Source organism: Cinclus cinclus, chromosome 2 (genome assembly GCF_963662255.1).
Source record: "Cinclus cinclus chromosome 2, bCinCin1.1, whole genome shotgun sequence".
NCBI lineage: Eukaryota > Metazoa > Chordata > Aves > Passeriformes > Cinclidae > Cinclus > Cinclus cinclus.
Genome location: NC_085047.1, coordinates 79,704,284 through 79,720,767, shown reverse-complemented (window position 1 = coordinate 79,720,767; position 16,484 = coordinate 79,704,284). Strand labels below are relative to the sequence as shown.

The following is a 16,484-nucleotide window of genomic DNA, read 5'->3' as shown; positions in this document are numbered from 1 at the left end:
GAACCTGAGTCATGCTTTGTTAGCTCTTCTGAACAAACTTTCTGTATTCTGTGGTGCCCACGTAACTCCAGCTAATTGGGCTTTACGAAGTGAATGGGTATCATAAGATTTGCAGATCTGTTACAGAATGCATTTCCACACATTGTGGTGATTCTGTGCATGGAAATAAGCTGGGACTTGCATTTGCCTTCATGTCACTGCAGTGGTAGCATCTAGGCTCCGATAAGCCCATAAGTAAAAAAGGCTGGATTAGCACAAATGTAAGCTTTTCAGTTGCTGTTCAGTAATATCACCCAACTTTTTGTGCACATCTAAACAACTTTAACAAATCAAAGTCTATTCTAACTGTCAGAAAGGGTGATCTTCCAGTAGACATGTATGGACAGGAATACAAATAACATACAGCATTATTATAATGATAGGTGTAAACTTAACCACAATGATCATGTAGCCAGTGTAAGTTCTTTAAACAAGCATAGCTGGAAGCTTGGCTGGAATCTTTTAGCAGGATCTAGCTTCCCTGTGCAAATAGCAAAAGGCAATGAAGACAAAAAGGGAGTAAGAACCTTGCCAGAGCCATTCCATTATAACACAGAGGAGGAGATACTATTGGTTTATGAAGAATTAAAGTGTATCTAAAATATAAAGAAATACAAATATGACTGTGTTTTTACCATTGATGAATGCACAATTCAAGAATATCAAAATCTGAAAAAAAGCTGCTTACCCATATACTGATTATCAAAGTCTTTTAGTTAAATGATGTTTACACAGTTCATTAATTGCTTTGGTACTATTCATGATCTACCCTGCCAGTTTTACAATTATGCACTCTAAGCTTTTCACACACTAAATAGCCAAAATAAGCAAAGCTTTTCTACAATCAGATCCTCACCATGTCTTGCTCAGTACTAATAAGTTTGATGGCTTTTTAGGTGTTTTTTTTTTTAATTCTTCAAGACTATTTGTTCTCTTTTTTTGTTGTTTTCGTAGACTACCACCAAGACTGTTAGTATTATCTAAATTTCTGTAGGTCTAAACTGAAACCACTGAGCCCTTTGAGGACACCTCTTTCAAGGTTTCACATGATAATATTGATAATATTAAACATTATCAGCTGGGTCAGTTTTGAGTTAGTAATATCAGGATAACATGGCCTATGGCTTCTTTCATTATTAAGTCTGTCAGACCCTGCAAGTTTGCAGCATTTACCATCTTGTTCAGTAGGTAAGACCTTTTTTGGACTTGAAATAAAAATCCTATATGAAGGATGCTGATACAAAGAGTGACCTGATGTACATATCACCCCCCCCCCCCCAAGCCCCCCCCAAAAAATCTAGCTTTAGGAAAAGATACTTTCATATTCAGTAATTCCAGTGTGCTTAGTGACTTAATTTCTCATAGACCACTGCTTTCCTGAGCCAGTGTCTGTGGCTCTGGCTGTGCAAAGTGGCAGCTGCTGTGGATGTTCTCCAGGGCAGTGAGCTGGCAAAGTCAAATTTATGTCACTCATCCTTCCTCTGCCATGCAGGAACGTGGGAGGAGTATTAAAGCAATGTAGCCCATTCTGATACTAGTGGTGTGACAAAAGACTGCTTTAGGCCATGCATTGTAGTGCTCTGTAAGACTAAGTGAGCCAGGTAGTCTCTACCTGTCACGAGTTGCAGTGTCATTACTTGATTTTTTTGGGCAAATCTGGGATATTTAATACAGTTTTTCATTCAGACTTCCTCAGCTGCAACAAGCATGTCTCTAGCATTAAATAAATGAGTAGTATTTTAGAAGTCTTTTTGCATTCCCATCTGAGCACAAAACAAATCCTTGGCTCCATTGTGTATTTCCAAACAATGAAGGAATCTGGATGATTAACAGTTTTTCATGTACTGTTTTTTATGGCCACTGCATCTCTAATGCACTGTGCCATACAGGTTCTTTGGTGTCCTGAACACTGAGAATTAACATCTTGCATGAAGTCAGATGCCAGCATTATAGGTAATTCATAGTAAATGTAAGAAATGTAAGAAATTCATCACTGTTGTAGATGATTTATGGCAGCAGCAGGGCATTTCACTTCAGACTTCTTCGACACAGCTAGTCTTAAGTCCAGTTTAATATTAGATACAATTTACCATGTATCTGGCTGACAGCAACATCAGAACATTTCTTTCATCTCATTCCTACACAGCTTAAGAAACACATATCCAAGGGTTTAAAAAAGGTTAGTAAATTAAACAAGAACAAAAATTTGCATTATTTCTCCTCTTTCAAGTTTTCATGGAGAATTTTCCATGCCTATGTGCTCTGAAAAAGGCTGTAATCTAAATGATACACTGCTGAACCAATGATCCAAAATTACTTTCAAAGCTTGGGCAAGAGCTGTGGACTAAATTCAGCTTTCATTTAGACCTCATTCCAAGTACAGAAGTACGTAGACAGTGGATTCTCATGGTCAAACATAGCAGCAGAGGTGTGTCTGAACTGTTTTAAGGGTGCAAATACAAATTAAAGTTCTGTGATGCAGAAAGAACAAATTAAGGCAGATTAGAGTAGAGGGGAAGCTGAGCACAGTAGGTGTGTGGGTTAGAGTGCTGTGGTTGATCTCCTTAAGACACAGCAGTCTGTCTGAGAGGCCAATGGCAAATCTCCTTATCATGCGCAGCATTCATGGCAAGCGAGCAGCTAGATTCTGACATGATGTAGAAAAAAAACAGGAAACGTAGATACCAATCTGGCCCCATGTACTGGCCAGTCCTGGGATTTAAAAATAATGATTTTTTTTTTTTTTATCTCCTCATCACAGTATTTTTTGCTGTGTGTGTGGTGGAGGTATTTGCATATTTGTGGATACCTCCATCTTGCTGGACCTGTGTGCTCTGTGTCACTCTGCCAGCACCTAGGTGCTTTTATTGTTCCTCACCACTGCTATCTCTTCACTTGTTGCCTTAGCCATCTGTTCCTGCCTTTACATTGCCTGTGCCTGACTTGTATCCTGTCTGAGCCTCTTTCTTTATTATCTTGGTGTTGAGTCATGTTATGCCAGTGTAATACTTTCTTTTAGCTAAACAGTGTCCTTTCAGTTTAATTGGGAAGACTACCTTGACAACAAGCTTTATTGAATCTTACTGAAAAATAAAAGGTACTGCAGAGAGTCCAGAGAAGGGCAAGGACCCTGGTGACTGGGCTGAAGCATAGGTCTTATGGGGAGTGACTGAGGGAGCTGGGGATGTTCTGCCTGGAGAACAGGAAGCTCAGGGAGGACCTTATTCCTCTCTATAACTACATGTAAGGAGATTTCAGTAAGGTGGGGGTCAGCCTCTTCTCCCAGTTACAAGTGACAGGATGAGAGGAAATGGCTTCAAGTTGCACCATGGGAGGTGTAAATTAGATATTACAAGAAATTTCTTAATGGAAAGGGTTGTCAAATATTGGAATAGACTACCCAGGGAAGTGGTGGAGTCACCATCTCTAGAATTTAAAAAAAAAACAAACATGTGGCTATGTCACTTGGGGACGCGGTTTAATGGTGAACATGGTAGTGGTTCTAGGTCAGACTTGGTGGTTTTGAAAGTCTTTCCCAACTTTAAGCATTCTGTGATTCTGTGAACCAAACTATGGATATTATAGGATAATTGGGATATTATTTCTGTTATTGCTCTTTATTTTCCAGGATTAAATATGCCACTGCAAAATCTTTTTATGACTGCTTGGTTCTGGCCAGGACAAGATTAGTCTTTGCAGTGGCCAGAATGGGGCATGGCTAGAACCTGGAGGTTATTCTATACCACCTCATGTCATTGCTGGGGTCGGGGGAAAGGAGGCTCTTGCAACAAGGAGTCTTTCCTTCTGGAGGGAGATGCAGAGGCAGTGCTCAGGTAGTGCTGATTCTGAATATTTTGTGTGTGATTCACTCATCTCTCTTGTACTCTTGTTATTGATGATGTTGCTGTAACTGTTCATTTTTTTTATGTCATTGCCATCTCCAGTAAATTGTTCTTAGCCCATGAACTTTACCTTTTGTACCTCCAATTCTCCAGACACCAGCAGGGGAAGGGGACGGGAGAGTGAGTAAGTGGCAGTGTGGTTTGGAGCGTATCAGTGGCAGCAATAAATTGAGGAGTAGCATTCCTAAATCACCACTGTCCGAAGGTGAAGACTAGATGACAAATTGTGCACATATTCACATGTATATCACGACAGATTATGCATTTTTATTTTTCCTGTATTACCATTTTATTTCCCTGTGAAAGGAGCTAAAATTGCCTTTTGAACCTCACTTAGTAGTTTCTTTTAGCAAGTACTTTCACAATTGAGATACTGAAAATACTTCATTATTATGATGGGAAATTTGACACCATTAAAAATACAGTGTAAAATATGCAGAGAGACTAATTATATGGTTAGAATTTGTGTGAAATGGAAATGTAAAGGATAGAATGACACCTGTTTTTAATCACACCACTGAAAAAAATGCATGACTGATGCCAGTAGCCCTACCTTTAGTTATTGTATTCTTATAGCTTGCCATGTGGATTAAAAATAAAAGCAAGACCTTATTTAGCCACTACTTTGGTGACTTGCCTGTGCTTTAGGTTTTACTAACCCCTACTTGTTCTGTAAATTTCTGAATGTAAGGCTTATTTCCTGAACCTCCCTTTCTAGAATAGAATATACAACCATTTTATTTCACTAGGGTCAACAGGAAGCCAGCTTTCATGAAAAGGATTTGAGCGGTCTTCTGTCTACAATGCTGCCTGTAATTCACATAAAAAGTCCAGATACTAAGAGACAAGAGGCAATTCTATCAGCTTGCATGCTTGTAAATATGTGGTTAGTCTCCATTCAGATTCAATTTAAGCAAACTATCTTAAACTCCAGTGGAATTCAAGTGGGGATGAATTCTTCAGTAGGCAGGCACAAGGGTTTGCTGAAAGCTGAACAAGTGCTAGTCATTGCAACCTCCCATACGTCCCCATATTATATTCTAATTTCATCAAAAAAGAAACACGCAACAACCCTGTATGAGGAGTAGCTTGGTTAAGACTCTGAGCTTCAGGCAGGATTAAACATAAAATGTTAATGCTGACAATTCTTCATGGATATAATAATCTCAGCTCATTAAAGAATCAGACAGTATTTTACAACTATATATATGAATTTTCTAACATGTTAATATATCTTAAAATGCAAAAATGTGTGTTAAGTTTTGCATACTTCTGAAGTGGGTGATCTTTGAGATTCCTTTCAACCTAAACCGTTCCATGATTGTATGAGTTTCACATTCACAAGCCTCAGTTCTCCTGGGACAGTGTAACTACTCTGCTAGAAGGACAATACAGCAGAAAACAGTCCAGGTTTTTGCACTGCAGTGGTGGTAACTTCCTAAAACATGTATTGATGAGATCAGGTGTTCTGGAGGGACCTCTTACTTGCCAGGAAGGAGAAATTGGTCAAGTTGTGAGATTCAGGAGCAGTCTTTTTTGCGACGACCATGAGAATGTGGAGTTCAGGAACCTTCAAAGAAGGAATAAAGCCAAAAGATACGACCACAGCCTTGGTGTTCAGACTTTTTCATGTTCAGGTGTCTGCTTGAAAGAATCCCATAGTATACAGTCCTAGAGATTAGAGGTTCCAGAAGAACTGGTTGATTTTCAAGCATCTTCCTCCTTCAAATTAAAAAATGGTCTCCCTCCAAGTGCAGGAAACCAAACATGGCACATAATTGAGCCAGTAGCTCTGGACAAGACTTGGAATTGAAAAGGAAGCATACAAGAGATGGAATCAGGGCCAAGTGGTCCAGGAGGAGTACCAGTACCCTGACTGAGAGTGGAGGTATAGGACTGAATCTGCCATGACATGGAAGGCAACAAGAAGGGCCTCTACGTATGTAAGAGAAGCAAAAGGAGGACTAGAAAAATGTGGGCCTGCCCTTGAAAGGATTAGGAGACCTTGCAAGGCAAAGCAATGGCTGAGAAATGGTTTGAGGCCTTTTTCACCCATCTTGATAGGTAAGACTGACCTTCAGGAATCTCCAGCCCTTGAGTTTTGGGAGAAAGTCTGGAGCCGTGATGAACAGCTGAACAAAACAGAAGACTCTTGCACTGTGAAGGTGTTCAAACAGTGGAACAGGTTGCAGAGCCTTCATCTGTGAAGATACTCAAACTCTGACCGAACAAAGTTCTGGAATAGCTGCTCTAGCTCAGTCTGCTTAGGTGGGCAGCACCAGACTAGATCATCTCAAGAACTCCTTTCCAACATAAATAATTATGTGATTATATGAACATAAACCAGTACAGGTACACAGAATATTTAGGGAAAAGATGAAAGAAGGTAGAGTTCTTCTAAATTTTGAGTTCTATTTTTCCTGAAATTTTGTTAGGCACTTTTATGTATGAACTCAGGAACAAATAAAAATGGCCTTTTCCACTGTAAGTGCAACTTACACAAAAACACAAGGAACCATAATGGTACATAACTTACTCATATGAAAGACCAAAACTGTATTACTTGTGGAAATTTGTAAAATAATATCAATATAAGTGACCATTTATCCAAAGAGTTTTGTAATGTAAAATAACAGTATGTTCTATGTATTTGACTCCAGCTTCTGCTGTGGCTGATCCAGTGAGGGAAGGGGTTAAGTTTTCAGGGTAAATCATAAGTCCATGGTCTTTGTGGTGGGAGCTTAAAAGTTGCTTCTTTGAACTTCTGCATACATCTTATGTATCTTATCAGCAATGTTTTGGTATCTCACAGATGTAAACTTTGGATACTGCTGTGTGCCTCTGTTTCTCTTCTATCCTGTGTGGCTGCAGCAGCAGGGACGCAAAGTGTTAAGTACACAGATATGTGAATTATCTGTGAGCACTTCATAGCTCTTAGGCCTAGATGTATATTCCTACTATATGTAGATGTGTTTTATTCATTTAGGCAATAGTTTGACATCAGGTGAATCCCCTAAACATGTGTTTGTTGAGCATAAGCAGTGCACAAGATAGAATGGATTTAATTTTTTCCTGAACAATAAGCCTTTGAGATTTGCATGAATAAATCATAATACAAGAGTATTAAACAAGACCAACTCACTGGATGTACACTTTATGCTTTAAAACATACTAAAGTAATGGATATCACATTAATTATAAACTTTCAGTAAGAAGTCAACTGGCAAATAAAAACTAAAAAGTACAAGAAAAGTCTTTTATTATATCTTTTATTATAGCTGATTATGTTTTGACAATGTAATAGATCTTGCATGTGGTTTGACTCCTTTTGATGATAAAATTTACTTTTTCTTTTGTAGAAAATGATGAGGTCATCTGTGTTTCATATGTTCATACTAAGTATGGTTGCTGTTGATGTGATTGTTGCTGCTAGCAACTACTATAAAGGAGAAAATTTCAAGAGACAATATGATGAATTTTACCTTGCTGAGGTGAGTATGCTGAAACTAATATCTCCATAATTTTCAAGATAAGCTAAAGATGTGACTGTCAAGAACACTGTAGTGGGTAATTTTTTATTCCCTTAAGCATTCCAAGAATACTTTGCTAATTTGCTCAACTTCCTCTGTCTGACAATGGCTGACAGCCCTATCTTACAATCTTTTGAAAGGTAATTTCCTCAAACAAAATGTTAGTGGTAGTGAGCTGAAGCTTAAGTATAACATCTGCAGGCAATGCATGGCTGCTGTCTCTGCTGTCATGTCCTGCTATCTTTCTCTAGCAGGAGTGTAACATTCAGAAGAATTTAACTTCAAAAAATGACAAAACACTGTATTTAAAAATATACTGCAGAACTTCTTCGTACATAATTTCTATTTGATATAGACACTTAGCTGCCAGAAGGTCCTTAAGCATAACCAAAATAGTGTTATAATAGTCGGCTTCAGCAATTGCAAGAGCACAACACAAAAAAACCCAAACATTTATGCAGTCATGAATTTTGTAAAGGAGGAGTCTGTGCTCCTGAACCAGTTAAGTGGAGGTACAAGTGACATTCTGACAGGGAGCTTGCTTGAGTCATTATCTGGTCAAAGATATTACTGTAGAGCATGCACTAGAGATCCTAGAACCTTGCCTGGATAAAGTACAAATGTGCTTTATGCTTACTGTGGTTTCCCTGGCTTCAATAGTTATACAGTCCTTTGGAGCCAGAGGAGTCATTCTTGGACTAGAGTGAGTGATAGCAGAATGTTCCTGGTTGTTTCTCTGGTTTTGGTTGCTGTGTGGTTTTCTATATCTAAATATATTTGATATTCAGACTCATATGCCCAACTTTAAACCCTTTACTCCATAACAGTACAATGCTTCATGAATCTCCTTTTTTAAGGAAGGTTGAGTTGATACATATTTTTTATCTTAGTTTTAGCATTTTTATCTGATCTCTTAAAATCATATGAAGGTGAGAGTTCACCAGTTCTAGGACAGAAATGAGAGAAAAAAACCTGTTAAAAAATCACCGGAGTCCAAACCTTTAAAAAAGCACAGATTACAAAAACAGCAGTGCTGCCTCATTCTTCATTGTCTCTCATGCTGCTGGGGATTTCTGTAATTTGTATGAATATTGAATTTTGTAGGAATCTTGGTGTGGACAACTATTACGCAAATAATTGTGAAATGTGTTGTCTTTATCTCAAATTCTAAGACTATTTGAAAAAACAACATAAACATGAAAATTACTATCCTGAAAATAAGACATTGGAATAAAACCAGCAACTTCTGGCTGTCTTATAAAATGCTCCACAGATCTTAGAGTAGAATTGAGGACAGGGAAACTCATTTTAATCTCCATCATGGTTTAACCCCAGCCAGCAGCTCAACCCCATGCATCCCCTTGTTCACTCTCAGAGTAAAAGTGAGGCAACTCATGGGTTGAGATAAAAATGGTTTAATAGGTAAAGCAAAAGTGATGCATACAAGCAAAGCAAAGCAAGGGATTCATTCACTCCTTCCCATGGGCAGGAAAGCCATATCCAGGAAAGCCAGGCTCCATCAGCCATAACAGCAACTTGGGAAGACAAACAGCATCACTTTAAATATCTTCCCCCCCCCACCCCCCCTTCCTTCTTCTTCTTCTAGCTTTATATGCTGGGCACAATGCCCTGTGGCATAGGATATCCTTGTGTTCAGCTGGGATCATCTGTCCTGGCTGTTTCCCCTCCCCACTCCTTGTGCACCCCCAACCTGCTCACTGGTGGGCTGAGAGCAGAAAAAGCCTTGACTCTGTGAGAGTGCTGCTCAGCAACAGCTGAAACATCCCTGTGCTACCAACACTGTTTCCAGCACAAATCCAAAATAGCACCATACAAACTATGATGGAGAAAATTAACTCTGTCACAGGCAAATCCAGTACAATATCATTGGCTGGAAACAAATAATTAAGTCGGCATTAAAGCCTGAGGCCATGAACTCTTCACAGCAGGCATTTTTGCTTTGTGCCTGTGATACAGCAAGTGGAGGCTGGATTTTTAACAAAATAACATTAATTCTATTTATATTCAAAATAGGGAACATTGCATGTCCTATTTCTATTTTGGCTCTGAATATATAGTATAATTATGCTTTTATTAATCAGTGCTAAAAACAATCTCTTCAACATTTATTTCAAGTACAAAGTTTGCAGGGTTTTGTTTTTTTTTCCGGTAGAAATACTTGCCAGGGTTTATTCAAGGTGAGTATATAATGAAGACTAGTGTATTATAATTCTGTCCTATAAGAAATGTCCAGTTTTCTTTAATAATTCATTTTTCTCTTTCTGCATATCTTAGATAATTGATTTCTTAGTGGAGAGGTTGTCAAAAGCTCATTTGTTTACCTTTTTACATTTCCAAGTACATGAGGTAAAGTATTCTGGGATAGAGAAAGGTGGGATTTTTTTATTTCTAAAGCATTTCATATATCCATTTATTGGATTACCAGGATTTGCTTTTCCTTTTTTTTTTTTAATCTTGTGATGCTTTTACTAGAGGCGCTATAAAAATCAAACTAACAAAAACCTAGTATGTTATAGGAGGAACAAAGTATAGAAGAGTAGAAGAATAAAAAGTCCTGAGAGAGAAAAAAAAAATCGATAAGCTGGTGTCATTTCTTATTTGGCTCTTGTGAAACTTGTTCTTTGTAGCACAAAGGGCGTAAAAAGGAAATATTTTTAAGAGCCTTGAAGAAGCGGAATACTCAAACAATACGGGTTATTCCACAATGTTTGTTTGTTTGGTGAAGACTAGTTGGAGCAGGATTCACTGCTGTTGCTCTGTCTTTTCCATTAGAGTAGGGTACAGAAAGCTTTCCTTTCAGAGGGAGCTGACTTGAGGAGCCAACAGCGCTGAGGAATCACTTTGCTAAAGGAAATGGCCAGAGAGACTACAGCAAGCATATCTGCCTTTCTGACATGTTTTCCAGAAGTTACCTTTTAAGTTGCTGGCTTTAGGAGAAGACATGTCTAATAAAATATCTCACTTGGTCCATTCTGTGGGTCACACATTGTAAAGGCCTGGAATTGTAGAAATACATCTGCTTAAACTCAGTGGGCAAATCTAGATGAATTTATTGGGATGCCCCTTACCAAGAAGAGAAACATGTTTTCATTGTTGAAAAGACAAACTCAAGAAGGCAAAGGTTAAATAAGCAGATAAAAAAATTAATCTATACCCAGATGCCATTGTTCACGTAATTTTGTATACCCAGTAGTAAATAAGAGGTAATGACAGGCATTTCAACTAGCAGGCATCAGTCCTGCAGATTAAGCAAAGCCAGAATTTTAACAGGATTACTCAAAACCCCAGTGGAGTATCCTGGAAACAGTAGAGCTTCAAACGCACTTTGGTAATTTTTAATGAGGATGCCAACTTCTAGTGCTCAATAGCTCGACACAGTAGTGATGGATGTTGGTTTTTATATGGGTCTTCCATTATAACATGTTACAGACTAGATGTCTTATTTGAGTTGCATACAATTCCTACAAATACTATCTGAATACCAACGTTCAAAACCAGTTTTCCTAAATAGTTTCTCCTAGATTCTTTTTGTAACCTGTCCCCTTGCACTGCTGCCTTTGGGTAGCCTTTGCCCTGTCCTGGATGAAGGAAGGATTGAATACTGTGTCAAATCTGGTAGTGAGGGAAGTGCTAGAGGTCCATGCCCTCAATCCCACTGATCCTTCTTGGAGGAATTCTTATCTTTCCTAACAGCTTGGTAATCTCTCAAGTAAGACACAGTTACAAAAAAAAAAAAAAAAAAAGGAGTCTGTCACTGTTGGTGCTGACTGATAGTGAGCTCTGCCTCTGCCAAAAAAAAAAAAAAAAAAATTGAGTAGCTACTAGCAAAAGGTAATATTGACGAAGGTAGGATTAATACCATAAAGCTCCCAGGAGACCACACAGGAGACCAAAAGGGACATGACTGTCAGGAAAATGGCCCATTCCTGTTAGGTCCTCTTTGGCTTCCCCAAAGCAGAATTGGCAACATAATGGAGCATGGCTGCTTTGCAAGTGTTTATGTGTTACACCTGCTTTTTCAGCTCTGGCTTCTTATGTGAGTTTGCTTTTGCCTTGTCTCTACAGGAATGAAATTAATTATTGCATCTTAAGGAAAAAGCCTCACAAAACTATAAAATTGTGTTGCATTTCACACCTGACAAAAAGTTCTAGTCATATATTCTGAATCTTCTCCTGTAATTAATTACAAGGAAGGAAAAAAATACAAGCTCTGTCAGCAGGAAGACAGGTGTATAAATGTAATCAGATGTTATGCAAACCATTTGATACATTTTTAAGTGCCAGTGGTTTGAATTCATTTGACAAGTATGTGAAATGCAAATGATCCTGCCCACACATTTTTAGAATAAATTAAAATACACTTAACAACATATTTGTTAGTCTTGTTCTAATACGAAGCCTATGTGCTCTGAAGTGTGTATGTGTGTATTTAAATGGCATTGTTATTCCACCTGCTCCGAGTTGAATCCCAGCTGCTTTCTAACCACTCTTCCATTTTGCCTAATTCATTGCCCTTCTTCTTTTAGGACTCGGATAAGATGTTGTGTCATTAAAAGTGAGCTTTCTTTTAAGGTTTTTTTGCTAAAACATTTTCCTTATGTTTTAGAGATTTTCATGTTAAGGAATAGTATCTTCACACCTGGTTCACTGTTCTAGAACTATTTGAGATCCCAGAACACAGGCTGAGAAACTGGCCAGATGCATTTGAGGATAAGGGCTTAAATGTGTCCCTACAGAGTCTGTGACTGAAAGCACACAAATGTTTCTTAGTAGTCTTCCCTTAAGAAAAATATAATCTTCCGAAGAGAGTTTGGGTGTGCTATGAAGCATTTAGCCTTGATTTAATCATTCTGTGGATATTTGAAGCCTGATAACTATTTTACATGCCTTGAGGAAGCCATATAATATAGCTGGTAGCACTGCTTGTAAATAGCTGTGTGGACTAGAGGAATAAATAAATGGCATAAACTTCAGTGTTTAATTTCCATCTTCACTCCCGCTTGTGACAATCCTGTACAAATAAAATACGTTAAATTTTATTTAGCTGTCTCACAACCTCTCTCTTTCATGTTAATAAATATATTTTTGATGGACTGTAGAGTTGAATTTTTAAATAACGTAAATACTTAAGGCAGTTTCCTAGAGATTTTCATTGTCAGGGTCAGGATTAAAATCCTAGTCTCTTAACATTTTATCCCCTGCCAAATTCACTAGACCGCATGGGCCACAGTCAATTAGTCTCTCCATCTTAATGGTTGCCCTCAAAGGAGATTTAAGCTTCATTTTCTTTATTTGTACTGCACTTTGAAAGTATTAGTTGTATTTAGATATGACCTAATGTTATTTTAAGGTCTCTTTTAAGCCTCAGTATGTGTAAAGGGGCAGAGGGGAACATTTCTGAGTCACAGAAAAGCATTTCTATTGCATATCCTGGTTGTTGAAAAGTGTGGAAGAGAGCACCTCAGAGTGTATACAGTGGTAAAATAAGAAGGCACGTGAGGCGTGAGGAAGTTTGCCTAGCCAGAAGAATTTTTTGGTAGGGAGAGAAGTAAGAGAAAATGAATCCTGAAGATGTACAGCTATGCGTTTGTTCAAACTAAACATTTTGAATTTTACTGTGCAAATAAATTTCAAAAAGGGTCTCTGGAAGAATCCCAAAGTCATTCCCTACAAATAGATTTCTCCACTTGTTAACTTCCCACCATGGCCAAGTTCTTTAACATCATTGTGAAAATTAACTAATTCTGGACTGACTTTGAATTTCCTCTCCTTTTAAAACTTGTTTTAGGTGTTTAAAACCATTACCTCTTTTCTACCTGTTTTGGTTGTTGTATTACTCTGGATGTTTTAGAAAATTGAAGTAGCAATTTTCAAACTTTGGTGTCTTTCTTAGATCTCTTAAAATTCTTCAGAAATCTCATACATGTTGCTTCATATTTTGAAAAAGTCATATGTCATCAAATTCTTTTTTTATATATATGTATTTAAAGTGAAAGATATCTGGATGGATTTATTACTTCATGATTTCCAAATCATGAAATCTACCTGTCTGCCTAGAAAAGTCTAGAAAATTTTGAGTCTAAAAAATTTTGTGAAGTGAAATCTATTATTGTTTATTCTGTTTAGAATATGATTAATTTTGCTAAATATTATGAAGATATTTCTTTTTGCCATACAAAGCCCTGATAGGCATCATAACAGAGAAACTACTAATTTAAATCAGTGTTTTGAATGCATCTTTCTTATTTTATATATCCGTCTAGGTTGCTTTTACAGTTCTGTTTGATTTAGAAGCTCTTCTGAAGATCTGGTGTTTGGGTTTCACAGGATACATCAGCTCATCTCTTCACAAGTTTGAGTTGCTGCTTGTAATTGGAACCACTCTCCATATTTATCCAGACCTCTATCACTCTCAATTTACATATTTTCAGGTATGATCAGCTACTTGTACTTTTCACGCTATATACAAATTAAAATGTTACCCATCCACATTTCACACAAATTTCAATTTTCTCACAATATTGACTCATTTTGAGAATAATTTTAAAATTAAAAAAAAATTCTCTGTTTTTAACTATGTTTATTGTGTCGATTTACAAAAATAGGATTCTTCCTAATTTTGCTGAGAAATCCTTTCTGTTATCAGTAACTCCCATTTCTTATCTGAGCTGCACTGTTCAGTAAGTTCTGGTTTGTTTCTTCATTGTTCTTCACTGAGCCTTGACCTTTTGCATAGCTGTTTACAACATCACCTTCCTGTAGTGTCCACCACTACTTTCCTGGCTGTTCTCCCTGAGGCCTCAATTCACTTGCTGTTGCTTCTCCAAATCTTCATCTCTGTGGTTGTCATATGCTAAGCTAAGTTCCTATGGGTCTTCTTAGGTAATTTCTCCAGAATCATCCTAGACTTGGGTTTTATAGCTCTGCAGCCCTTCCTTATCTAGAGGGGAAAGTGTGTTTATTGAGGCTCTTCCTGCATTTTCAATTGGGGGAAGAGCAGGAAAGAGAGACAAAAAAAGACTGATTAATTCTGACTTATGATTCTTCTTGTCAGCCAGCCCAACCAATTCCCCATTCATCCTCCTTCAAGTGCTTAGGGTTGATCCAGTTTTGGGAAAAAGCACTGAGATTCATTATGTGTTATGTTCCCCAGCACTAAAGAAAGGGTTGTTTTAAGAATATATATATATATATTAAAGGATTCATATCTGCCCATTATTCAGCAATGGATTGGCATGGTAAAAAATACTCAGTAAGGAAAAATAATAAATCATCAGACAGAGTCCTGTCAATAAATGTGATTAGTTACAGTGGCACATGTTGTGAACATGAGTACAGCATGGGGGAAGCAGTCTCCCCAGGTTGAAATATAATGGCCTTTTCACATTTCTGCAAATGTCAGCCTGTATTTTTTTCTAAATGGTTCTGCAAACCTCCTCAAGAAAGCTTTCAGGATGAAAAAAATCTATTTAGTTTTCACCTGATACCATTTGAAGACTTCTAAGTCATTATAGCTTTGATTTTGCTGTCCAAATAGGTAGAATGTTGTTACTCAATGCAGCATGATACATCCAAGATGCAAGGAAGAATGATCTGTCAGGAGTATGCAATTGCACTCTTGTGTCAAAAGCACATAGGGAGCATAGCTGGAGCTCTCAGTTAAAGCAGTCAGCAACTTAGTAAATAATTGGTTCATATTTATTAGGACATAGTCCACCTATGAATGGTGGTTTCTTTGTAAGAATTTTCAGCATAAATTGTGAATGTTGGACTAAATGCATGGCATCATCACTAACTCCTAGGATTGAAAGTAGAACAATAGTAGGCAGATGCTGATAATAAAATAATAAGTCTTTTCTTTTTAATGGATTTAATTAGTTTAGTGGAGTGGTGGTGGTGGTGTTTTTTTAATTACACGATGCTAGCTTTTATGACAGAAAATTTCAAGATGTGATTTTTTTTTCCCAAAATATATGAAAGAAATACATTATACAAGCTGAAACACCTGCTACACTGAAAGATTTGGGTTGTATTTTGCAATCCAAAACCCCTAGGAGGCAAATGATTGGAAGATTGCAGAATACCTTTGATGTCAGCATGTAAGGTACACACCATATTCCTCCACAGTTAAGTTCTGGGCAAGCTAGATAACATGTTTTCAAATCAACCAAGGTCAAAAGTCTTTTTCACATGAATACATCTTAATGTTAGGCAGATTTCAAGGTGTTTAGGTATTCATGAAGACAAGGTAAATGTGTTCCTTGTCAGCCAACAAAACAGATTACTGAAAGCAGAAGTCCTTCTTGACACATTCCAGGATAGCAAGCAAGAATTACTGTTTAGCTTGTCTAGTCTTCCTTGCATAGGTTTCAGTTTGCATTATTCATTGGTCTATATCATTACCTTTTGCCAACATATCACTCAGTCTTTACTACATTGGCTACTGTCCACCCTCCCACCTCTCTTCCTTGCATTCACTGTGCATTCATTCAAGACACCTTGCAAAGGCCTCTGCAAAGGACTGTTACACAGCTATATCTATTTAGGACATAAAACTAGTGGAAAAATGACAGATTTTGCATATTATTGCAGAGATCTGTAATGAACCAGCATAAAAGGGAGAGATTTAAACAGAATTTAACCTATACTGGACTGGATTGTGTTTGTGCTTGGGGAAAATGCTTCTGAGTCATTTTCTGAGTAACTATAATCCCTTGCAGGAGATGCAGCTCCCATTATTTGTAACAAAGCTGTGGTTCCTTTTTTGTATTATTCATTTTTGTTTTTAATATTTTTTTATATTTAATCCAAATAGTGCATCTTCTACAGCTCCTAAATTTAGTACAATTTTCAATCCAATTACACAAAATGCATAAATTCATTAGAATGTACTTTTACTAGATTCAATTTGTTACCTAATGAAAACAAATGAAGAAACCAAATAGTATCAATAAGATTAGTGTGTTGCTTAAAGGTCAATTAAAGTTCCCCA

The 16,484-nt window shown here is 37.4% G+C and overlaps 1 protein-coding gene across 2 annotated transcripts in view; it reads left to right on the top strand.

Moving 5' to 3' along the window:
• NALCN (sodium leak channel, non-selective) overlaps nucleotides 1-16,484 on the top strand; it is a 215,651-nt gene that overhangs the window by 99,086 nt on the left and 100,081 nt on the right. For both annotated transcript variants that reach the window (XM_062514911.1, XM_062514910.1), the window contains 2 exons: nucleotides 7,301-7,432; nucleotides 13,756-13,923. In XM_062514911.1, the coding sequence (XP_062370895.1) occupies nucleotides 7,301-7,432; nucleotides 13,756-13,923 (300 nt within the window). The remainder of the gene's footprint in view (nucleotides 1-7,300; nucleotides 7,433-13,755; nucleotides 13,924-16,484) is intronic.